We start from the raw sequence: 24373 nt of genomic DNA, 5'->3' as shown, positions 1-24373 counted from the left end.
ATTGTAGTATGTTGAAGTTTTCTTGTTCGTGGCTGATAACGTTACTGTCGATGAAGGTAGTTAGCTCCCCTCCAGATGTTGGAATTCCGGTGCCTGTAGATGATCGTGACGAAGAATCTAAACTTCTTAATGAAGAACCTACACCAAATATTTTCCCCCACGTTGTCGTCTTCTTACTTGTTGTGGGTGCTAGTGGAGGTCGTTGCAGGCGAACTCCGCCATACTTTGTTTCATATTTACTATAAATTTTGAATAACTTAGAACGAATATTAGTATAATAATTAGAATAATCGTGACCAAGAGCATCACCTAGAATTGCGAGAACTCTTCAGAAAGCTGCAATTTTAGCTCTAGGATCTAAAATAAAGGCAAAGACGTACAACAAAGGAATTTCTTTCCAATACTTTAAGAATTTAGATTTCATAGGACCTACACAATCTCTTAGAAGATTGTCATTTTCATAGTTTTTTAAATGAGTAGCAATTTCAACAATATTATGCACTACTAAACAAGATGTTGGATAATAAACTCCTGATAAACTCACAGTTGAATCATAAAAAAATTCAAGAAACTCCAGTATCCTTTCAGCAACATACCAATGTGCTTCCGTGAGTAAAGTTTGACCCCCATGCTGATGGTAATGTGTATGAATAAACACACCAAATCTTATATGGTATAATATTTTTAAGCATCAAGAAAGTAGAGTTCCATCTCACCGGTATGTCCAGAGCAAACTTACGTGGACGCACACCCATTGCAACACAATACTGTTTATATGCTGCAATTCGTTGGTTAGAGGAGTTCACAAAAGATATTGCAGTACGAAAATCGTCTAAGTATCGCGACAACCTCTTCAAACTGGATTTTACTATAAGATTGATAATATGATAAGCACAACATTGATGTAACAAGAAAGATTCAGCATAGGTACTAAACAACGGAGTAAGAATATCCATTGCTCTAGAATTTGCACTGGCATTATCCAAAGTGATAGAAAATATTTTATTCGTGAGACCAAAGTCTGCAACTACTTGAGATATTTTTTCAGCAATATTTTCACCGGTATGTGCGTTGTCAATCAAACGAAAACCTATTATTCTCTTTTCTAATTTCCAATCATTATTAACAAAATGAGCAACCACACTAAGATAATCCTCTCTAGCCCTACCTGCCCATATGTCCGAGGTCAAAGCAACTGAAAATATACATGTTTGCAACATTTCTTTAAGCTTGTTACGACACGTATTGTAGTATTTTACCATATCCCTACTAGTTGTCTGTCTAGAAACATGCGTGAACCTAGGATTATAAGCTTGCTTAATGTAATCTTCAAATGCAGCAGACTCACCGATATTGAGTGGTAGATCCGCTCTTGCAATGAAGCGACATAGCTCTTTTCGAGCATTGGCAGAGTCGTACTCCCAATGACGAACAGAGCCGCCGGGGTTGTACTACAACACCGTCTGCTTTATGGCTGCTCCACTCTTTCGCTTGCAACTTGTGGCGTGCCTCTTCAAGTGCCTCATTCCACCCGAGGGTGCAGATAATTCATGTTTACAAATATAACACCTAGCATACCTGACACTTACCCCATCTTCCTCTTTGTAGAACCTTTCAAAGTCTTGCCAAACTTCGGAAGTACCGGCTCTTGATCTTTTAGACCTGGTGCTTGCTAATGTGTGCGCACTTGTAGAGCCTGACGATGGAACTGCTGCTGCATCACCTGCATGTGAACCAACCGGACCGTCAGGTCCATCATCACCTGCAGCACTGGTATCAAAGGGGCCGTAGTCCCCTGTGAGTCCTTGGAGAAAAAAATCATGATCTATGGATGTATCATGACCACCGGCATCTATGATCAATGTCGAATGACACTACAAAAATTGCGAATATTTAGAGTTAGAAATAATCAAGTAATAAAACTAATAATAAAATAAGACTCAACAAGGATGAAAAAAATCACCAAGATTTCTTCAACTTCAAGATAGCAAGTCAGCAGGATGACGGTTTTGGAATTGCTCGAATTTTTTTGCAACAATTCAAACTAATTTTGCCAAATTATCGCTAATTCTCAGGAACTTTGAGACAAAAATGAGAGGAGGAAACAAGAGAGAAAATGGTGTTGCTGGTGTGGAATGGAAGGGCAGGGTGCTCCTCTATTTATAGGTGAAAAACGGTGATTTTTTGCAATTTTTTTGAATTTTTTGGAGCTCAAACGGTCACAAAATGGCTATAAAATTCAAAAATATCAGGTTAACAGGTTAAATAACCCGTTAACCCGCGTGCCCCCGCGTACCCCCGCCGGCCCGTTGTGCCCCCACGTGCCGACCGGGCCGTGCCCCGCGCGCTGGGCTGTGCCGTGCTGTGCCGGCCCAGCCGTGGGCCGCCACGTGCCGTGCTGGGCCGGCCGTGCTCGGGCCGTGCCATGCCGCGCTGGCCCGGCCGTGCCTTGCAGGACGCCACGTTCTCGGGCTGTGCCGTGCCGACCCAGCCCAGCCGTGCCTCCTGGGCCGCTCGTGCCTGAGCCGGGCCGTGCCGTGCCGGTCCGTTCCCGTGCCGGCCTGACTCGGGCGGGCCGTGCTGTGTCGGCCCGCCGTGCCGTGCGCTCGGCCCAGGCACGGCCCGTGACCTCATGCCGTGCCGGCCCAGCCCATCTCGGCTCGGGCAGGGCCGGGCCTACAGTGTCGTGCCTCGGGTCGGCCCAGTAGGCACGGCCCATATGGACATCTTTAGTCTGCGCTATGCTCAACACTTGGTCTGCATCCCGATGGCTCAAGAATCTTATGCACTGTCCGTGGAAACTAATAATCCATAACATTCAACTCCACTGCAAATTGTGAGTAATTTTCTGCTCTTATGTATTTGGTACTCCTAAACCTACACTTTTAGGTAGGATGCCGTTCCAGTCAAAAGGTGATTAAACCTGACGATTATCAATCAGCTCTCAATCGAAACAGCTGCAGTTTTCAAGTCAAAAACTAAAACTAGGCAATTATGCATGTGCTGTTGTCCAACAGCCTGAAGTGCCTTCTCTGAACAAGTCGAAGGACTAATGAGCCTCTTCATGTAATGTTTTCACTTCACCTTTTTCTTCTTGATAGGAAAACCTTGAGCACCAGCTAAGGTGTTTGCTGATGTTGAGTTAAATGTTTTTTTTCTCTAAATTAAAAGTGTTGCAAGTAACTTTGCCGGATGGTTTGATGTTAGCACATAAGATTCTTCAGTTCGTTACAGCTATAGATTGCTATCCAAATATCTCTGGTACCAATCGGATCCTCTTAATTGTACCCATGATTGCAGCCTCAGCTAAAAGAAGTTTCTCAAAATTAAAATTACTGGAAAAACTATTCGAGGTCAACTATGACATAGGAAAGATTGAATGGCTTGACTATGTGCTGCATTGAGAAGAATGACTTGGACAACATTGATCTCGATATTGTTCTTAATGATTTTACATCAAGAAATGCCCAAATAAGTTGTTTTTTAAAAGAGATATTGGATGTTTGTCGTCTCCTCTTTTGTAAAGCATTGTCAATGGAGTCATTAAAGTTTGATTCTTATCTGAGGTAATCATACTAGTTTTATTTTGCTGTTCATTTAGTTTTCCTATTGTAGTATCGACATTATTCATAAAGAATTAAGAACATGTTGAAAGTTAACTTACTTGATTTATCATGTTAGTAATATTCATTTATGCCACCTTAGATGATGAATGGTTTATAAACTATACAAGTAAAAAGATATATTTAGCATTAAAGGCCTACAGTGTTGAGTTCGCACTAAAACTCTCAACACTATAGAGCTGGCCTGAGAACACCCATATAAATTTAGCTGGATAGCAAACCTCCAAAACCTTGCTAATACTATCTAGGTGGTTGCATTTCCAAGAGGAAACAAAATAAGGCACTCCTTGTCATATCCATGTGCAGGTGATGGTTAATGGAGCAACATTATCCCAGAGAAGCGGAATGCCGTACCTTCCCCCATAGGCCCGAGTCCTTGTCATACCAGTACGGCCCCGGTGCAAGGCAGTCTGACGATAGGGCACACCCGAGCAGCAGATCCAGCTCGCCCTGCGAGAGGACGCGCCCGATGACAACCACCTTGTCCGACCGCACCTGGTTGACCACGCACCCTCGCTTGGCGCTCATTACCTACTCCAACTCCGTTGGCACCATCAGCCACTCCAGGAGCTGGGACCCCTTCCCAAGTCACGCCCGGCGCCGCGGGTCGGCCACGGGCTCGCCGATGCAAGCAACGCACTTGCTGCCCTCCGGTATGGACCCCATGGCACAGAGGACGCAGGAGGCGCAATACCATGCGCCACAGGACAGGCACTTCTCCCGGTCACAAGATCCTCATTCCCACCCCGACGTGGCAACCCTTGCCGTACCTCGTGCATGCCCACCGCCTGCCGCCGTGGGTTGGGAGTGGAGCAAGAAGAGGGGAATCGGGAGCGGGCGGGGGCAAGGAGCTCAAGGAGGTTGGGCTCGGAACGGCCTCCGCGCCAAGGATTTCCACGAAGGGCGTTGGGTGCAGTCGAGCGGGGGAGTGGCATTGGGGGTGGGGTAGATTATTTTTACAAAAGTATAATGAGTATTTTGATTTTTTTACTTCGCGATAATTGGGTGAGAGATGGATTTTAGAATTTAAAAGTTAGATTGCTATAATTTAATTTCATAAGCTTCCTGCTTATTTAAACTAGAGATTAGAAAAATTACCATTCACAATCTCGAACTCAAACAAAGAACCTAAACCATGAGCACAAGAATTAGAAGGGGTAGGGAAAGTAAAAACCACATGGGCTGCTGGGCTGAGTAAGCCGGCCAATGACAGTTCAATAGCTCATCTCTTTTGTTTATTTTATTTTCTTTTTTATTTCTTTTTCCTTTTTCAAACGTGTGGTTCATCCATTCTGGATTAGCCACAGGATGGAATGTGATACAATAGTACATAATTGACCACAAAAGTTGTGTTCATGCAAAAATATATTAACCGCCCAGGTTCTGGGCCAAATGGGCCGCTAGTCTGGGCGGCCCAATAGAAGACCCGATAACTTTATCTAAAAAAACCCTGTTTAGCCCGAAATGGAACGGCCCCACCCAGATTCGGCCTGCGAACATATTGGGCTAGATCTAAAATTCGATCTGTCAAACACTTTTACGAATAATAATTAAACCATCTGTTATTTATTATTTCACGAGTAATTTATCGGTATTTAGTACACAACCAGCCGAACATGTAGCAGCAAGGCTAAATGGGCGCGGCGGAGCGCACCAGGCTACCTAGTTCATAAAAACCCGGCTGAAATGGTCTTAATACGGGAGGTTTGACTGATAAACCTAGGTTATAATTCAATTAATATTGGGATACAAAATTTAGTGCAAAAATCTGCTTGTTCTGCTGGTTCTTTAATCATCGCCTGACAACAGCAAGGATCATTGAGCCTTTTTTGGGGGGAACTAAAGCTCATCGACCATTGACCAACTGGAACCTGCCCAAGTTGAGGGTAAGCAGTAAGCACTAGCTGCAGTAGTCGTCGCCCCTGATTGCCTGCCTGTCCAATGAAAGAAATCGAAAGTTCTTGTGCTTGCATGCCGAGCACTAACCCTGCCAAGAACCACTAGACTGACGACAAATCAAAGATGCCCACTAAGATACTATTGAAATGATTCAAAACAACAAGCTGGCAAATACTATACGAGCTGCAGAAACAATATCCTGTGTGCTTGCATGCGTACATGCGTCCCAAAAACTCCCAACACAAAAATTGAATTCTCAAGCTAGCTGGTTCCTATATATGAACAAAAACCCTCTACATTTCTGACAAGCCGTGAAAGAGAAACATTGAATCTATCACCTCGAAGAGTAGATCAAAGTGTCAATGGGGAGCTCGGCGAAGGCTCTCCTCGCCGCCGTCGCTTTTTTGTTGGCGGTGCTGGAGCTCGGGCTTGTCGGCGCCAACTTCCAGGACCAGTGCGACATCACGTGGGAGCCGCAGAACGCCAAGATGGACGAGGGCGGCAACCACCTCACGCTTTCCCTCGTCAGCAACTCCTCGGGCTCTATGCTCCGGACCAAGAAGCAGTTCATCTACGGCAGCGTCTCCACGCTGATCAAGCTGGTCAAGGGCAACTCTGCCGGCACAGTCACCACCTACTACGTGAGTAGATAAACCCCTCAAACACTTTTCTTCTTCAGACAGACGTTTGTTCATTCAATCATGTACGTAATAATGGATGGATGCATGCACGAACAGACGTCGTCCATCGGCGACAACCACGACGAGATCGACTTCGAGTTCCTGGGCAACGAGACCGGCCAGCCTTATACCTTCCACACCAACGTCTTCGCCGACGGCGTGGGCCAGAAGGAGATGCAGTTCCGCCCCTGGTTCGACCCCACCACCGGCTTCCACAACTACACCATCTTCTGGAACCCCTGCATGATCGTGTACGCAGCCTATCCGCCTATGTAATCACCGTCCGATCGTGGAATCAAATGCTGAGATTGACATAAGGTGCATGCGATGGGTGCAGGTGGTTCGTGGACAGCATCCCGATCCGCGTGTTCCGGAACTACGCCAGCAAGGGCGTGCCGTTCCCGACGCGGCGGCCGATGTACGCCTTCTCCAGCATCTGGGCGGCAGAGGACTGGGCCACACAGGGCGGCCGCATCAAGACGGACTGGAGCAAGGCGCCCTTCATCGCCGAGTACCGCGGCATCAACCTCCGCATCTGCGAGTGCGACAGCGCCGGCGCGTGCGCCGGGAGCTGCGCGTCCTCCAACAACTGGTACGCCGCGACGGAGCTATGCCAGCTGAGGAAGGAGCAGGTGAAGCAGATGCGCGCCGTGCAGCTGGGGTACACCATCTACGACTACTGCGCCGACGGCAAGAGGTACAATGGCACGGTGCCCCCCGAGTGCAACATGTCGCAGTACTGATGGATCTATTCTTTTTTTTTTTTTTGCCCCCTCGATGTATACTCCATTCTTTTTTTCCCTTTCTTGTTGAATTTGAGGTGCATGCATTTTGCTTCGAATTAATCTGCAAATGGTCATTCTCTTCTGTAATAACTTGGTGTGTATAAACAGTTCAAAAATTTTCGTGTTTGTTTTTGGCCCGATTTATATATACTCTGTTGTGATACATATTTGTATCGGATTGCTAGAAACATGTCCAATCTGTCTTTTTTTAAAATTAGTCATTTTTTTTTACAGTTTTTCTCCTTTGGGAGGGGGGACTGGTGGATTCACTCTAGTGTTGATAAAATATAGTATTTAACTTTTGAAGAAACATAACGTTTCTCCAAAATAGAAAAGGGGAAAACACATGAAGTTCTGATGCGTACCTGTGTTCACATTGGTTGCGAGAGTGCGAGGGAGATCGGGAGATGGGGGCCGAACGAGAGGAGTCGAGAGATGGGGTGGGATCCATGTGAACGAACGACGCGGACGCTTGCTAGCTGATGTGTGCGATCTGACGGGTTGCTTCGCTCGCCGAGTGGACATGATCAGACGAGCATGCTTCATCTGGTCGACTGACGGGGGCAGATGGATAAATTCATTAGCTACTTTTTAAGTAGTAGAGATTAGTCATCTTTTTTATAGTTTTTTGTGGGGTAGGGGAGCGGTGGATTCACTCTAGTGTTGATAAAATGTAGTATTTAACTTTTGTAGAAACATAAAAGCTATAAAGAGTAAAGTTAAAAATTATTTAGCTGCAACCATTAGTGACTTATTAGGCTATTAAAGATTTGTATAACCTCGAAATTGTAGGCACAACTAGCCTCGATAAGACACGGAACCATGCAGTAGATAGGTACTTTTTAATATTAATAACATTAATTTTCTAGATAAATTGCAAAAATATAGCCAATTCTTATCAGCGATACGTTGAGGTGGCAAGAAGGAGATCTTCCCTTCTGATCTGATTATTTCAAGGTCACTACAATACAACCTATCACCGATCCCGTTGGCGACATGATCCTACTGCCCTTAGAGTCGAAGACAAGGTTTCAATTGCCGTGTAAAAAGGAAACCATCCTATCACACTTAAACCTATTGGGCTTTATGTTGGTTACAAGTGCCGTCCTCGCCTTGCCGTCTCCGCATGCCGGGTGGCAGGTGCAACTCGCCGCTAGGCGGCTGCCGAGTCTCCACGTACTGGTGCTGCTTGCAACAAAATTCCTCCCCACCAACCTCGGAGTACTATATTCTTATATAGGGAGTCTCACAATAATATTCTCTCTCTAAATTTTCTTCATCTCCAACAGACTCCCAATACCTCATTCCCTATATATCATGTCCTGTATCACTGATGGATAGACCCTACCTGTCATCTCTCTCCTCTTCGCGACCAAGTGCTGGTACTGGTGTTCCGGAAGCTGAACTGGGACCCACAGTCACTGTGCGTGGTAGCGCGGGTGAGCCGGCGGCTGTGGGCCGTGGCGGAGCACGTGCTGTGGCGGGAGCTCTACGTGTCGCGGGCACCGCGGATGGTGGCAGCGCTGACCGGCGGGGCCCCCACGTCCGCGCCGGCGGCCGGGCGCATCGGAGGCGGGTGGCCGGCGCTGGCGAAGCTACTCCTCTTCTGCTCCGGTGCTGCAGCTGCACGTCACGCAGCCCCCCGATGACATCCTACTATTCCTCACAGGGCAGGAGGAGATCGAGACGGTGGAACAGATCCTCCGGTGCCGGACCCGGGACCTGGGCGCCAAGATCACAAAGCTGATGATATGCCCGATTTACGCGAACTTGCCCACCGAGCTCCAGGCCAAGATCTTTGAACTGACGCCATTAGGCGTGCGGAAGGTGGTGCTATCCACCAACATCGTCGAGACGTCGCTGACCATCGACGGGATCAGCTACGTGGTCAACCCAGGGTTCTGCAAAGTGAAGTCGTACAGCCCATGCATGGGGACAGAGTCGCTGCTCGTCCACCCCATCTCCAAGGCGTCGGCTGACCAGCGCGCCGGCTGGTCGGGGCGCACGGGCTCCGGCAAGTGCTTCCGACAGCGACGGGAGGATGACGAGGTGTTTGGAGAGGGGTGGGCCCATGGGCGGGATAGAGTTTTGGGAACCAGGGGCGTTCCCTAAATGTGGAGAACGAAAGAGGTGTTTTTGGACTCCCTAAATATAGGAAGTGAGATAGAGAGGCTGTTGGAGATGAATTTTAAGTCAAAATCTCTATATTTATCTATAGAGAACTATTTAGAGAGTCTTTTGGAGATGCTCTGAGTTTGTGGGGTGAGTGTTTATCCCTAAATAACGTCTGTGTGTTGATTTCTATTCAATGGATGAACACTGATGTTGATTCAACTGAATATACTGATAATTTTTGGTTCTTGTTTGGCCAGCCTGTATTAAATGCAACTCATTTTAAAAATTGATAATTTTTTCATACGAGATCAGATAAAAATAAAATTTATATAAAAATTAGAGCCCTCAAAGAGATGTACAATGTTAGAGTGATCATTTTTTTATTTAAAGCCATATAGATGCACAAATAAACGTCTAAAGATTATCGAAGGATACAACACCCTTGACCATGAACTAAATTGTTGGATCTAGTGTAAAACTAATAGGAATGCTTGAAAAAGCCAAATGTAGGGCCACAAAGTTGAAAACCGCGAATTCAAAGATTTTTATCGTGAGTTTGGTAACTCAGATTGATGAAACATCTGTGCATCACTGATTTTTAGATGTAACTCGGATTTTTATTGTGAGTTTAATAACTCGGATTTATCGTGAGCTTGGTAACTCATATTGATGAAATGTCTGCTCTAATATCCCTTTTTTCGGGTATTGCATATAGCAATCTGCAATGTTACCTAGATATTTGTGTCTAATTTTTTTTTGCCAAATCATAAATCCTAAATGAGAGTCGGATTCCGACACCTGTGTCGGATTCCAAGTTATATTTTGTTTGCCCAAATTTTTTTTGCCAAATCAAACATTTGAATCCGAATCAGATTTCACCTGTGTCTGTGTCTATATCTAGGTAACACGACAATGTGCAAAGTCATTAGACTTCTCAACAGTGGGATTGGTGAGGACTAATTTTCTTTTTCAGGGCAACACTATTCAATTAAAACCTAAACCAATTGTATGAATAACTAGGACAACAAAACTTACTACTCATGGAGGGCGGCTGCAATGGCAAGTGGTAGAGAACACGAGGGAGGCTACAGTTCATCACGTGGGGAGCTCAAGAGGGCGGCGGTGGCCATGAAGAGAAGAGCCAAGCATGGCTACGGTGCACGCGTGGTGAGGATGCGATGTGGCAGCAACGATGTGAGTATGGTGAGGATGGCAGCAGCGGCGACCATTAAGATTAGAGGAGAGGTCGATGACAAATGGCTTCGACCACAATGTGGCCGCTATGAAGAAGTTTGCGATAGCATCCCATTCTGGGCGCTATTCTAGATGGCGGCCTTCCCATTTCTCTAATTCCTTGCTGTAATTACTACTTTCAAAATTATGAACTTTTAATTATTAAAAATAAAAAAATCTGGCAATACTTTAACTTGGGAATTCATTTTATGATTATCTACTTAATTAGTATTATTACTGTTGGAGCAAGAGTTCGTCTTGTCCCAACAAGTACGGTGAGAGTTTCTTCTAAGGAGGAGACTCAAGCTTGGAGACGACGTTTGAGAGAAAGGAACACCACGATATATTGATGATAGAAAAATGTATCACTCTGGGTGGACTATCACAGTGTTCACTGCCTTGCGTGTTCTTTCCCGCTGTGTCCGTCCTTTTCCCAGAGGACCATAGCCTCCTATTTATAGGGTCATGCGTAGCTTGGCGTACAAGTTATTATAATGTACAAATATCCAGGATCTTACCAAATTACTAGGCATTATTCTGGATAACTACCTTCCATCCTATCAGAGAGATAAATATCCACCATGGTAATTATCATGGTGCCTCGGGAACCCTTGGAAAGATCTCCCAAACTGCCACGGGTTCTCATCCTGTTGTGACGATGAGAAGAAGGAGATGTGAAAGGTTAAATTCCAGTATAGGTGAAAGATCCAACTCCAACTAATGCTACCTTACTATGTCGGACCTCGCTTGTTTAAATCCGTATACTACATAATGATGAAAATACATGTCCAAAGGCATGATGCAAAATGAGCAATGAAACATGAAAGTTTGCTCGCTTCTGAACTACACGTATCTTTCTCAAATGCATCTCACCCCATCAAGCATAACAACCACATACGTTATACTTAGAGGTATAATATAGCAGATTCATACATATTGATAGGAAAATGCAAAAGTAAACTTTAGTTGATTGCTTAGTGAGTTTTACACACTTACTAAACAACGTTCTAATTGTGTTTATGCTACTTAATTAAACTAAGCTCTGATACCACGCTATGAGGAACCATTTAAATAGTATTCTAATTAATCATCAGGAGGATCATTATTCATAATCATAACCTCGATGATTAACCAGAATATCATCCCGGTAGTCCCGGTGCGTGTTTTATGCCCAAGATCGGAATACATGCCTTTCCAACATGTACATCACAACAAAGTTTAAGAAAGAGCGAGTAATTAACATTATATTACAAGTTGTTAAGCATGCAACAAGTTATCACAATTTACGGCAAAAGAGAGCTAGGAGGAGACTAAAACCTGCTCAACTCCTAACCAGCAAAAGAATTAAGCAGCAGAAGACTAAAACCTATACAACAAAAAGGGGATGGAGCCATATGTCCTTAGGCACCTGCATCAGCGGGCACGAAGTAGCCAAACACCGCCTCTTCCACAGCAACAGGAGTACTTGAAAGCGCAGGGATGAGTATGAAGGTACTCGCAAGACTTAAACCATATAAAGCACATATACATAGCTCGGCTCCAAGGATTATGCATTGATCATTAGCAAGGATGAACCACAGGTTAAATAAAACATATGCACTAAGGCTCCTTGACATATGTGTGAGCGACTGAAACTTAACCAAAACATATGAAAACTACCTTGCAATTAACAACTGAACAAGTGTAACTGTAAACAACATGTATATCAATAAGTAACAAGTGCCCACATCACCATCTCCCACATACCAAACCATAAGCCATACTCGAAACTCTACGACCGATGCAGATGGACAGAAGCATGCTCATGACCGAGAGCGCGGCAGTTTGAACTATTTATACACCCTGCAGGAGAATACTCTTGGACCCACACAACACGAGGACCATTCGGCTTGTGCCACCGGCCAAAGTGCACACAAGGGGGTACTCATGACAACCTTTCCCAACCAGCCCCAACCGTGTGGGGCATGCATCGTTCAGTGCGGCGATACTAGAACTACTCCCGGAGCAAACTAGTACCACTTACAAGCTCGCTCACTCACACCGTCGATGTTCACACCCACAAAGCCACAGCTGCAAAGGTATTCGGCTCGCCTTTCCATTAGATCGGCATGTGGTGAGTAAGGTAAGTTCTAAAGCCAAGAATACCGATGATTGGTGCTTAACCGGCGCAAAGTAGTCTACGGTGTCTGGTTTCCTCTATCGACCTACCAAGGGGAACTCCACATCCGGGCAGGACAAAACACCTCCTAGCACCGCCCACACCTCGCCTCATACTCACCACTCATAAAACCATGTCAACCTCAACAAGTGTATGTAATCATAAGAAGGTCCTATGCACGCGAACAACAGGATGCACCGTCATTCGACTTCTACGGAATGACCTAAGCATGGCTAAGTATATAAGTTGAACTCATACCTAGACATTGACAATACCTCAAGGCTACAAGGAATGTAAACACACAAGTATTCAAAGTAGAAGAATGCAATCGGCATTGGTTCTATCCATTGGTACCCGACAATGACTCACTAAACATGCATATATACATAAGCATATTTCATCGATTTTAGACTTATCCAATTACACAAGAGGGATCAATATTCTTAGTTGCTTGCCTTGATGCATTGGCTAACAAAGGCGGGGTGCCTCCGGACCGCCCTCGCTCGCCAGGATCATTGGATCGATGTTCTCTAAAAAGAATAATGCGTGCAATGCCATGAGTATGGATGAAATGCAACAATGCATGCCATAAGATGCGCAAAACATGTTAAAAGTGCAAACATACGAGCTATAACAAATTTGGGACTTGAACCAATTTGAAAAGTTGCCGAAGTACGAACCTCCGGAGAATTCTCCGGAACCTCCAGACATATGCGGACTATCCGCAAAATTATGTGGAACATCCGGACATTGCGCAACTCAGGCAAACTCCGGACTATCCGGAGAATTCTCCAGATACTCCGGACATATGCGGACCCTCCAAACTTTTGTCCGGACACTCTGGACCTGGACTAAAAATGTGTTTTCAACGATTCATCGATCGATTTAACTCCAAACTTGAATCTATGCTACATACTCCTGTGCATATACCATACCAAGAGTTCTAGACTAACTTTGTAGCTTAACCCTAAGAAAATCTTGAATACAATTCAAATTGCCATTTGATGCGGACCCTTCGCACTTTGATGCGGAACCTCTGCATTTTTGTGGACTATCTGCACTTTTATGCGGATACTCCGCACTGCCCAGAACTTCTCTGATTTTGGGGGAAAATGTGCCAAATCGAATTGCGATCTTTTCCAAACTAAAGAGGAACATGTTTGAGATGATTTATAGAGTCTAGAATTCACTCATCAACCTAGTAAATCGATTCCTAACTCAAATCTCATCTAAATCCTTATTTTGGTCCAAAACCTCAAAAACTCATGAACTTTGCTAAAACTCGAAATCGATCAACGAAATCACGAATTCTTGCCATGGGGAGCCTAAGAGACTTACTCAAGATGCTTGTGGAGTTGGGTGACCACCGAGGAATGGAGGAAATAGAGGGAAATCGATGAAGTCCGGTGTTACATGTGCTTCAACCAAGAACACCAAAAGACATCAAATCCGGCTCGAATCTTTCGAGAAAACGAAAATGAATTGGATGGATGAGTAGCTTATGAGCTCTAGAATGCAATGGTACCACATGCATACCTTCAATCCCTCTCTTGAGCTCGGATTTTGGAAGAAATGGAGAGAGAGAGTGAGAGCTTGAGTGGGAGGGGAAGCTCCTCCTTGTGGCCGGTTGGAACACGGTGGGGAGTGAGAGGAGCAGGTGGAAGAGAGAGAGAGAGGGCAGGTGGGGGCTGCCCACTTGAGTGGTTGGAGGGTGGGGCCACATGTGGGGCCCATAGATAAGTGAAAAGGGTCCATTTTCGCTGCGAATTCAATCCTTTTCTCTCCCGGATTTCTTTCTCTCATCCAAATGGTTTCAAACGAATTATATTAGTATTCCAAATTATAATTACTCAAAATTAAACATAATGCTTAAAAAGCATTACTATGCTTAATTACGTGATTAAAAATTTTGGACGTGATAGTTTGGGTCATTAATGTGACAGGACGTCCGCGTGAGAAAACGAGGCATTCATCTTGGAGTGCTGCCACGTGTTGAAGGGAAACCGGATATCACCACAGCCCCTTCCCCAGGTGTTTAATGGGAGGACAGGCGACGTTCGTCCCCTTCATCTTCTGGACCTACGTGGCTGCTTGGCCCGGGTATAAAGCCGGGGTTACCCGGTTGGAGTCTCTACATCCCCATGAGCAAGCAGTTAACCTTGACTTTAGTATGGCATCGTCTTCCTCCTCATCCTCCTCGGAGACATCAATGATCTCGATGGCTCCTTCGGGAGCTGGGCTGTTTCAGTCGTCAGCAGAGGGGTCGGAGGCGAAACTGCTTCCACCTTTGTAGGGGAGGCGGTTGTCCGTCGCTTCGGCCTGACCTTTGGTCAGGGAGGGCATGCTTGTCGAGATCATTGATATCTCCGATGACGACGAGGAGATCGACTGGAATCTCCTACAAAAGGAGAGTAAGCTGACGTCTGTGGGCCCAGCGGCGAAGTAGGAAGAGGCAGGGAAGGCAAGGGAGAAGGCCTCGCCAATGACCTCCTCGGACTCCTCAGCGTCCTCTGTCTCATGTGTGGGCCCTACCGGGACCCGTAGGAGGTGAAGGCAGTCACCGGGATGACGTACTTGGTGACGCTGTGATATATCCATATCACGGCTGGACTTAGTCACCTTGTACTCTTTCTCGCCTTGATTTGCTCCGTAGGGATCTATCTTGTTCATGGCAATTTCTGTACAGTTGTTTTAGTCTGTATCCCCTGGATGTACTAGTTGTTTAATAATATAATGTGGATCTTCGAGAACGGTCGTGTCTCCTTCCATATCGCAATGCGAGAGGACCTTTCGAATGGGTGGCCGCATGCATGCGTGCTCGTACTTCTTCGTCCCTTCAAAGGCGATGGCTAGTTTTTCTGACGACCGATGGATACGTATGGTAGCTAAGGAGAACTGGGTGGAGTAGTGGCGACCTCGTCGTCCCTGGTTACTGCGTACTCCTCGGGCCTGGGGCTGGTAGGGGCCTGCTTCCTAATTTGTTCTAGATTTTTGACTCAGCGAAATCCCTCTGGAACCTTGGGAGATGAGCTCCGGAGGTGGTCCTTGACCCTTTGGGTTCTTTAGCGACTGTCCGGGTTGACGGTGATGATGTGTCGAAGACGCAGCCGAACGTTTAGGCGAGAGAGGTGGTCCGCGACCCCCCAGTCCTTAGCCGTTGCCCAGCTCCGGAGGTTTTCCGTTTGGAGCCTAGCGACGGCACGTCGGAGGCGAAGCCGAAGTTTAGGCGGAAGAGGCAGTCCGCGACCCCCTTGGCCCTTAGCTGCTGCCCGGCTCTGGAGGTATTTCATCCGGAGCCTGGCGACGGCGCGTTGGAGGCGAAGCGAAAGACCAGGCGGAAGAGGCGGTCCATGACTCCCTCGGCCCTTAGCCGCTGCCCGGCTTGGCGGTCTTTATAATGGATAGTCGGGGTTCCACTATGTTTCCCGTGCCGTGAGGCACGGGCTTTTATTAAATGTTAGTATAACCCTCATAAAATAATATGTAACAGGGGTTTCCAAAGGAGATGGTAGGGTAATTTGTTACCTATTCACCATACGTATTTGAGTCACGTGATCATACCTTCCCCTGTAGGGAGGGGGATCTTTATACCTCTTTGATTTGTGTGCGGTGCTCTTTGGAGACCAGCGAGTTTCGTACCCCTTCGGCATGGAGGCATTAGCCTTCAAGATGCCGGGGTACCTTCCTGTTAGGTCTTTTCAAAATCTTTTAGTCTGGTGGAGTTTCGAAGAAACATCTTTATCTTGTGGGGTTTTCAGAAGTCTTTCCGTGGTGCAGAGGTTTTGTAAGGTTCTCCGTTGTGCAAAGGTTTGAAAAAGCTCTCCGTTTTTACCGGAGGTTTGGTAAAGCTCTCCGTTTTTACCGGAAGTTTGGTAAAGCTCTCCGTTTTTACCGGAGATTTTGGTAAAGCTCTCCATTTTTACTGGAGGTTTTGGTAAAGCTCTCCGTTTTCACCAGAGGGTTTTGTATGGTTTTCCATTTTTGTCGAAGGTTTTTGTGAGACTCTCTGTTTTTGCTGGAGGTTTTGTAAGACTCTCCGTTTTTGTCTGAGGTTTTGGTAAGACTCTCCATTTTTGTTGGAGGTTTTGGTAAGACTCCGTTTTTGTCAGAGGTTTGGTAAGACTCTTCATTTTTGTTGGAGGTTTGGTAAGACTATCTATTTTTGTTGGAGGTTTTGGTAATACTCTCCATTTTTGTCGAAGGTTTTGGTAAGACTCTCTATTTTTCCTGGAGGTTTGATAAAGCTCCTTGGCATGTATTAATGCCAAAAGTCCTACACACTATCGAAGCTACACAATACCTTCCAGGAAACCTAGGCAGTCTTGCCTTCCAGGTGACCTAGGCATGCTACGCCCGTGGTGTGTAGGCTTGTCTTGCTCCAAAGAAACGCTCGGGGTGGATCGCAACGTCCACCAAGGATGTGCCTTGGCGCATGGCATTTATATGATCGAAGCTATGCAATGCCTTTTAGGGCACCCTGGGTATAATCTGCCTAGGCATAAGCGGCGCCCATGGTATATAAGCATATTGTGCAGAGAGGATTCCTTGCGACAACATTCCTTAGAGCACCGCATCCTCACATCAAGGCAGTCCCCTAATATGCGGTGTCCACACACTATCGAGGCTACACAATACCTTCCAGGAAACCTGGGAAGTCTTGCCCCCCAAGTGACCTAGGTATGCTACGCCCGCGGTGTGTGGGCTACACTTCCTACCAGGGCAAAGCCTACCCTCCGGGAAACCTTTTCAGGTGACCTTAGGTTTATACAAGCGATGCTTACTGGTGCGTGGGCTTGTCATATCTCCGGATAAATCCTCCGGGGGCACCGCAACTACATTACCAAGGAAGTCCCTTGATAACTGGCATCTACACACTATCGAGGCTACACAATACCTTCTAGGAAACCTAGGCAATCTTGCCTTCCAGGTGACCTAGGCATGCTACGCCCGCGGTGTGTAGATATGTCATGCAATGAGGATTCCTTGTGACAGCATTCCTCGGAGCACCGCAACTCTGCCATCGGGGACATCCCCTGGGGCATGGCTTCGACACCCGAGGCTATGCAAATGCCTTCCAGGGCACCCTGGGCATAATCTGCCTTGCAGGTGACCTAGGCATAAGCGGCGCTCGTGGTGTGTTGGCCTCACTGTCTACCGAGACTACGTAATGCCTTCTAGGAAATCTAGGCAGTCTTGCCTTTCAGTTGACTTAGGCATGCTGCATCCGCGGTATGTGGGCTTGTCACGCCACCCGAAGATGTCCTACGGGTGGCGCCGCAACACGGTCTATCAAGGAAATCCCTTGATACGTGGTAACTACGCTTCCGAGGCCGCACAATGCCTTCCAAGAAACTTGGGTAGACCCGCCCCCCAGGCGACGTAGGCACGCTGCGTCTGCAGGAGTGTAGGGATATTGCATGGTTATACTAGCTAAATTTTGCAGTCTACTGTTGGCAATGAGAAGCTATTTGTAGCATAAAACATAGCTAAGTGATATAACTGTGCATGTTAAGTGAAAATGTGACTTCAGTTCTACTGCTTCTACATAGTAGCTATTTATTGAAAAAAGACTCCTAGCCGTAAGGTTGGAGGCCTCCAACAGACTCTAAACTTACTGTATGAAAGACGGATCACTAGGTAAACTACTTGGTAGTTAATAATGGATATACCTTTGTAGGAATAAAGCCTCTATTGTGAGGCTTGGTGACCTCGAAGCATGTGGCTAGGCTGGGAGAGGCGGTGCTTGAACCTCTGTGCTTTTAGCCATTGCCCGACCATGGAGGTAATTCGTCCGGAGCCTGGCGACGGCATGTTGGAGGCATAGTCGAAGGCTAGTTAAGAGAGGCAGTCCTCACCGCCTCGGTCCTTGGCCGCTGCCCGGCTCTGGAGATATTCTGTTCAGAGCTTGGCGACGGCGTGTCCCTGACTCAGTTATTGTTGCTGGATGTGGTACCGTTGGCAGCAGGGTTGGTAGTGACGGTGCAGGGTTGAGGCGCCGGGGATTTGCCCGGGAGTTTGCCCCAGGCCTTCGAACCCTACGTCGTCCTTCACCCGCTCCTTCTGCGACCAGGTATTCTGCTTGCCTTCCGAGGTATTCCCCCCGGATGGTCATGAGGGTGCGACAGTTGTTGGTGTTGTGGTCGCGCCCTAGTCTGTGCAGGATGCACCCGTGTGCCTCCGGGGGCGCCGGAGCTTGGAGTTGCGTCAGGGTCGCTGCCGAAGGCGGTGTGTCCCGGAGCCTATGGTTTCCCCAGGGGCTCCTCCCCTTTGGGAGACCATCGAGGCTGCTCGTTGAACCGGTTTTTGGAGCCGAAGTGGTTCTGACTATGCCTCACCAGACGAGGTGGGTTTAGGGTTCCCTGCACGCAGTTGACATTGCGAGGGCGACGTCATAGGAACTGGCGGGGTCCGCGCACCCTGGAGCCCTCTGTCTCCTTGGAACCCTCTTTCGCCTGAGGGGCCCAAGTAGGGCGCTAGGTGGACAGACTTTCCGAAGATATTGGCTCGCTCGAGGTATTCCAGGTGTGGTCAAAGGGGACACCTGTGGACCAAGCCCAGGTACGATCACTCCTGGGTTGGACCGCCTAGAGCCATTGGAAGGCGGCCTGCTTGGCTGTGGCTTTGGCAACGTCCTCTCCTGAGGCGGTGAGGTCTTTGTCGTGCAGACGCTAGAAGGCCTCTGCGCCGTCTAGAGTTCCTGTACCGACTCAGGGTTCTGAGTTGGCCAAGGTCGGAGGGACACTGTCCTATACGGTAGCGGGGCTGGAGCATGCATACGGTGCGTATGGCTAAGGCAGCCATGCATATGGTTGCATGCTTGCAACGGTGGGTATGGCGGTTTTAGCTAATCCTTTGGTGGATTTCCGGGTGGATTCCTACCTCTCTGAGCACTTCTGTGTTTGAGTCCCCACAGACGGCATGCTATTGGAGCAAGAGTTCGTCTTGCCCCAGCAAGTATGGTGAGAGTTTCTTCTAAGGAGGAGACTGAAGCTTGGAGACGAAATTTGAGAGGAAGGAACACCACAAATATATTGATGATAGAAAAATATATCACTCTGGGTGGAGTATCACAGTGTTCACTATCTTGCGTGTTCTTTCCCGCTGTGTCTGTCCTTCTCCCAGAGGACCATGGCCTCCTATTTATAGGGCCATGTAGCTTGACGTACAAGTTATCATAACATACAAATATTCAAAATCTGACCGAATTACTAGACCTTCTATCCTATCGGAAAGATAAATATCCACCGTGGTAATTATCGTGGTGCCTACCCCCTGAAGGGGGCGAGCCGGTCGCCAATTGCGGCCCGGCGCCGCACTATCAGGGGTGTCAGGATAGCCCTCATCACGCCAGGGTGTCAGAGTGACGTCCATTAGCCTAGGCCTTTAATGCCGATCACTTCCTTGCAGGCAAAGTACGACCGGCGCTCCCCTTTTGGCAGATCTTCTCAGGACCTACTGACTCACCTTGCTGTCTTCAGAAAGGCAGCCCGATCAACCCGAGGTGGGGTCCTCGGGAGGTATAGAACATGGAGGTGAAGGCTTTGAGAAGCGGGACCCCAGAGGGCTGGGGCTTTGAGAGGCCGAGGCTTTGGAGGACCGAGACTTCGGGAGGTCGAGCCGGCGAAACCAATGGAAGGTTTCGTAGGTGCGAAGAGGTACCGTGAAAAGATATGATAATATTGAAGATCGAACTTTTAACAAAAGGTTCGGAGATCAAGCCTCCAAAAGAACATAGATGATAATTTTCAACCGTTATTCTCAGACTAATTTATTTTCTTCCTAATATTTACCATAAATTCCACCGGATCGTACATAAGGAGTATCGAGAAGCTGGCTCTATTGTTATGTGCTGGACTCAGAAGTCAGGATCGATAGCCTCCAGCCCAGTCCACATGAACCCAGCTGTGTATTTGTATGTGACTCCATTAAAACTTTGGCGGTGTGACCTAAAAAAAAAATTGGCAGTGATATGATTTAGCTTGGTGGCCTTAACCCTCCCTGGCAGTGGAGTTCGACCTTGTTTTTCCGGCCGGTAGCACATCACACTCCAGGAGGGTCAAGGTAGATCATATCATGGGCGGACGGCCCCATCAATCGCAGCAGCCGGAAGCCTACTCGAAGGCAGAAGCAGAGAGGCCCACAACACACGTCAACAAAAGCCCGGCAATTAGGGGGAAATCAGCGCTTGTCCACATCGGGCGCTTTGAGAGGGCGGGTGAACGGCTACAGACCACTGCAGGAGGGAGTGCACATTCCTGACAGGCGGCGTGCTCTGATTGGTGGGCTGGGTGGAGTGGATTGATTTGCAAACTTTAAATGCATTTTCTCTCAAACTGTGAGGCTGTTTTCAAATCTGTTTGCATCATGGTATGTTTAGAATGAATGCAACAAAATGATAACCATGATGAAGATATTTTTTTCTTATTTTTGGATTCTTAAATAATATTTTGAATGCACTTGTTCAATATTTTAGAGAAATCCTAGTTCAATATTTTGCTGGGCCACCTAATCCGGTGAGCATTTCCAAAGGCTTGATGTATAGGAGGACCCCGATTAGGAGACTGAAAGGCTACACTCAAACCAAAAAAGAGAGGGTGGAAAGCTACACAAACTTTTTGACTCATCTTCTCGTAATAAACTTTTCAACAAGTACTCATCAACTACTATATACTAAAGTGACCGGAATCGGTGAAATCTAAGAGCCTCTACCACTGTAGCTACTGTAGCAGTGAGTATGTATATATGTATATATACGTATATGTATACATATACATGTATATATACGTATATGTATACAAATATACGTATATACATATGTATATACATATATACATATGTACATATGTATATACGTGTACATATATATGTAATTTTAAAAAAAATTCTAAAAAATGTCGAAATAAATATTATTTACATTATTAAATCGGTTGAAAAAATCTAAAATACAAAGAAACATATCTAAAACTTAAAAAATATGAAACGAATTATTTTAGGTTAGTATTACTTCTAACTACATGTTAAAACTATGTGCATGCACAAAAGTACTATTATTTTCTCTATAATTAATTGAATGTATTTAATATTAATAATTCCATAAATAAAAATTGAAATGTACAAAATTTGTGAACCTAATTTTTTTAGTCTTTTTTTATCGTGCTCTACATAGTAAAATAAAAACAGGCACGGCGTAGGCGTGCCAATCAGACTGGTAAGACTAATACCAACTCCTCTTCCATCTTCTATATCGATTTGAATCCAAGTCCAATTTAAACTTGAATCTTCTTATCGTCTCCTTATGTGCTTGGACCAGAATACGTGGAGAACAGGCGTAACCCAGCCTTCCTCTTCTCCCTCAGGGTTAACTTAACTCGTCCTTGTGCCAACTAGGAAAACTGAGCAGGAATATCTTTATCCTCAGTCCTATCATCACTCTCATTATCGTCATGTTCACTTGTATACCGAAGCACAAGTAATGTACTTACATTAAGTAGTATAAAGATCTCACCAAGATTAATTGAAGTAACTAGAAATAGATTCACCTGTTGTTGTATTTGTCGTGCTTTTGCTTTAGTCATGGGAGCTACATGTACCCGGTCATTAGAAACTGGAAGCGGGAAATTAGATGCCGCTCTTCAGAAGGTAGAACCTGGTCTTCCTCTTAGAAGGTGGAATCCGATCTTCAATAAATGGAAGCCAGTCTTCAAAAGCTGGAATTTGGTCACTGGCCACAACTTGGTCTCTTGAGGCAGGAACTTGGCCATAGTCACGACTGCCAAAGATGTTGTCGATGACAAGATTTAATATTTATAATGGTTATTACAGTGACGACTAGCTTAATAGGCGACTAGATGAATAATATCATGACCAGATAAACAGTACTACGATAAGATGAACAATACCATCCGCGACTGGATAAATAGTAACACAACCAGATGAATAGTACCACGACATATCATTTATCATCGCCCTAAGAGCATACATAGCCGACATATCATTTACTATCATCCTAAGTGATGGCTAGAAATAGATAATAAGTTGTTCACGATTATTACGCATGAAAGTATTTTTCGGTATGCAAGCTTTACCAAAAACAGAAGGGCATGTGTTGATAACAAGATTTGGTATTTATAGTGGTCATTACAGCGATGACTGACTTAATGCGCAACCATGTAAACAGTACCATGATCGGGTAAATAGTACCACGACTGTATGAACAGTACATGACTAGGGAATTATAACTTTCGACCAGTGAACAGTGATTTCAGACCAGTGAACAGTGATTTCAGACTAGCGAGCACTATCAATGGTCATGACCAATTAGGGGTGGAAATGGATGACAGGAAATTCGAATTATCCGATTCCGTATCCGTTAAAATACAAATATGGGTATCCATATCCGTATTCCTTTCTGAAATGGATACTAAAATGGATATATCCAAATTCGTTTTCGAGATTCGGATTCAAATGTGGATATCTGAATTCGAAATATATCCGATTCGTATCCGTATCCACCAACCAGGGAACCAAATTTTGCTGAAGTTTTAGAAATTTCAGATATGAACGAAATTCCAACCCAATCAAATTGGAACAAATTTCAGTCAAATTTCAGTTAAATTTGATCAAAAATTTAAATTTCCAACATGAATTTTGAACAAAATTTCTTAAATTCCGGCCCAATCAAATTAGAGCAAATTTCAGTCGAATTTTATCAAATTTCATTTAAATTTTTTCAAAAATTTAAATTTTCGACCTGAATTTCGAAGATCGAGTAGATATCCGAATGCGAATTCCTATTCGAACTATCCGATTCGTATTCGTATTCGAGGATATCCAGATCCGTATTCGCATTTGAATTAAAATGTGGTAAATCGTACTATCCGAATTCGATTCCATGCGTATTCGAACAGTGATTTCAGGCTAGTGAGCACTATCAATGGTCATGACCAATGACCAGGCGACCAGTGATCACTGTTTGTTTGCACAGTTGGTCTCCAGACAAATGAAAGAGTTGGTTGAATCTAAGAAGGCCGAACTACATTAAAGTATATTCAGGTAGATATATGAGAGTTTTACCTGTTCAAATAGGAAATATATGTTTATTATAGAAAGTTTGGAGATCAAGTAGGCATAGCTGAACCATATCTGTAAGTCTTGTTTGTTTTGAATTATGAGTCCTGATCTTTTACGGCTAAAACCTACTGCCCTTCAAATATGAGAGGGTCATGGCCGATTGAAAGATACAACAATCGATCAAATAGCAACATGCATCTACTATTTTTCTACCTAGCTCCTATAGTCTTATTACTCCTCCTGCTGCTACTCGTTCTTGATCTCGAAGATCCGTCGCCATAGTGCCCGACTGGGTTTCTCAGGTGCTGCTCACCGGGTTAGTTATCCTTTGTCGATTTGCTCGTAAATCAGTCACTCGTTGCTACGAAAGCGCAATAGTTATCTCCGTTGCAGAACGCCCTGCGTGTGGTGCTACGGATTGCACACGAGGTGCTCGTGTGTTGGAGCGAGGATCCATATTTTTGTGCCAACACATTTTGGTGACTCTGCTGGGGAATCGACTTCTTCAGCCATGGTGCAATATGGACTCAAGATCAATTCCAACAACTTCATCACGCCATCCATCTACACCACGCCCGAGGTACAATTTGCAAGTACATTAAATAGATCTGTTAATGCTGCTATGCCTATGTTCTATAGTCATAAAAGTATTGTGGAAGGATTATATGGCGGTAATGGTATACAATATATCATGTTGAATAATGCCAGTACATCGAATTTTAATCATATTAGTAGCATGCAACAAGAATTTTTACCTCCTAATTCATCAGCAATATTTGCATCACCTAGTGTATCACAAACTAACATACC

The 24373-nt window shown here is 45.5% G+C and overlaps 2 protein-coding genes across 2 annotated transcripts; both read left to right on the top strand.

Moving 5' to 3' along the window:
- Positions 1-5730: 5730 nt before the first annotated feature.
- On the top strand, positions 5731-7122 carry LOC133883330 (probable xyloglucan endotransglucosylase/hydrolase protein 26). Its single transcript, XM_062322629.1, has 3 exons — positions 5731-6163; positions 6260-6453; positions 6540-7122. Exons 1-3 carry the CDS (start codon positions 5885-5887, stop codon positions 6943-6945), a joined length of 879 nt encoding a protein of 292 aa, XP_062178613.1. The 5' UTR covers positions 5731-5884; the 3' UTR covers positions 6946-7122.
- A 1376-nt stretch (positions 7123-8498) lies between these two features.
- Positions 8499-9099, top strand: LOC133930130 (probable pre-mRNA-splicing factor ATP-dependent RNA helicase DEAH8). Its single transcript, XM_062376823.1, has 2 exons — positions 8499-8601; positions 8657-9099. Exons 1-2 carry the CDS (start codon positions 8499-8501, stop codon positions 9097-9099), a joined length of 546 nt encoding a protein of 181 aa, XP_062232807.1.
- The last annotated feature ends 15274 nt before the right edge of the window (positions 9100-24373 follow it).

The sequence above is a fragment of the Phragmites australis genome, chromosome 10 (genome assembly GCF_958298935.1).
Source record: "Phragmites australis chromosome 10, lpPhrAust1.1, whole genome shotgun sequence".
NCBI classification, from domain to species: domain Eukaryota; kingdom Viridiplantae; phylum Streptophyta; class Magnoliopsida; order Poales; family Poaceae; genus Phragmites; species Phragmites australis.
This window is presented reverse-complemented; position numbering and strand designations above follow the sequence as displayed.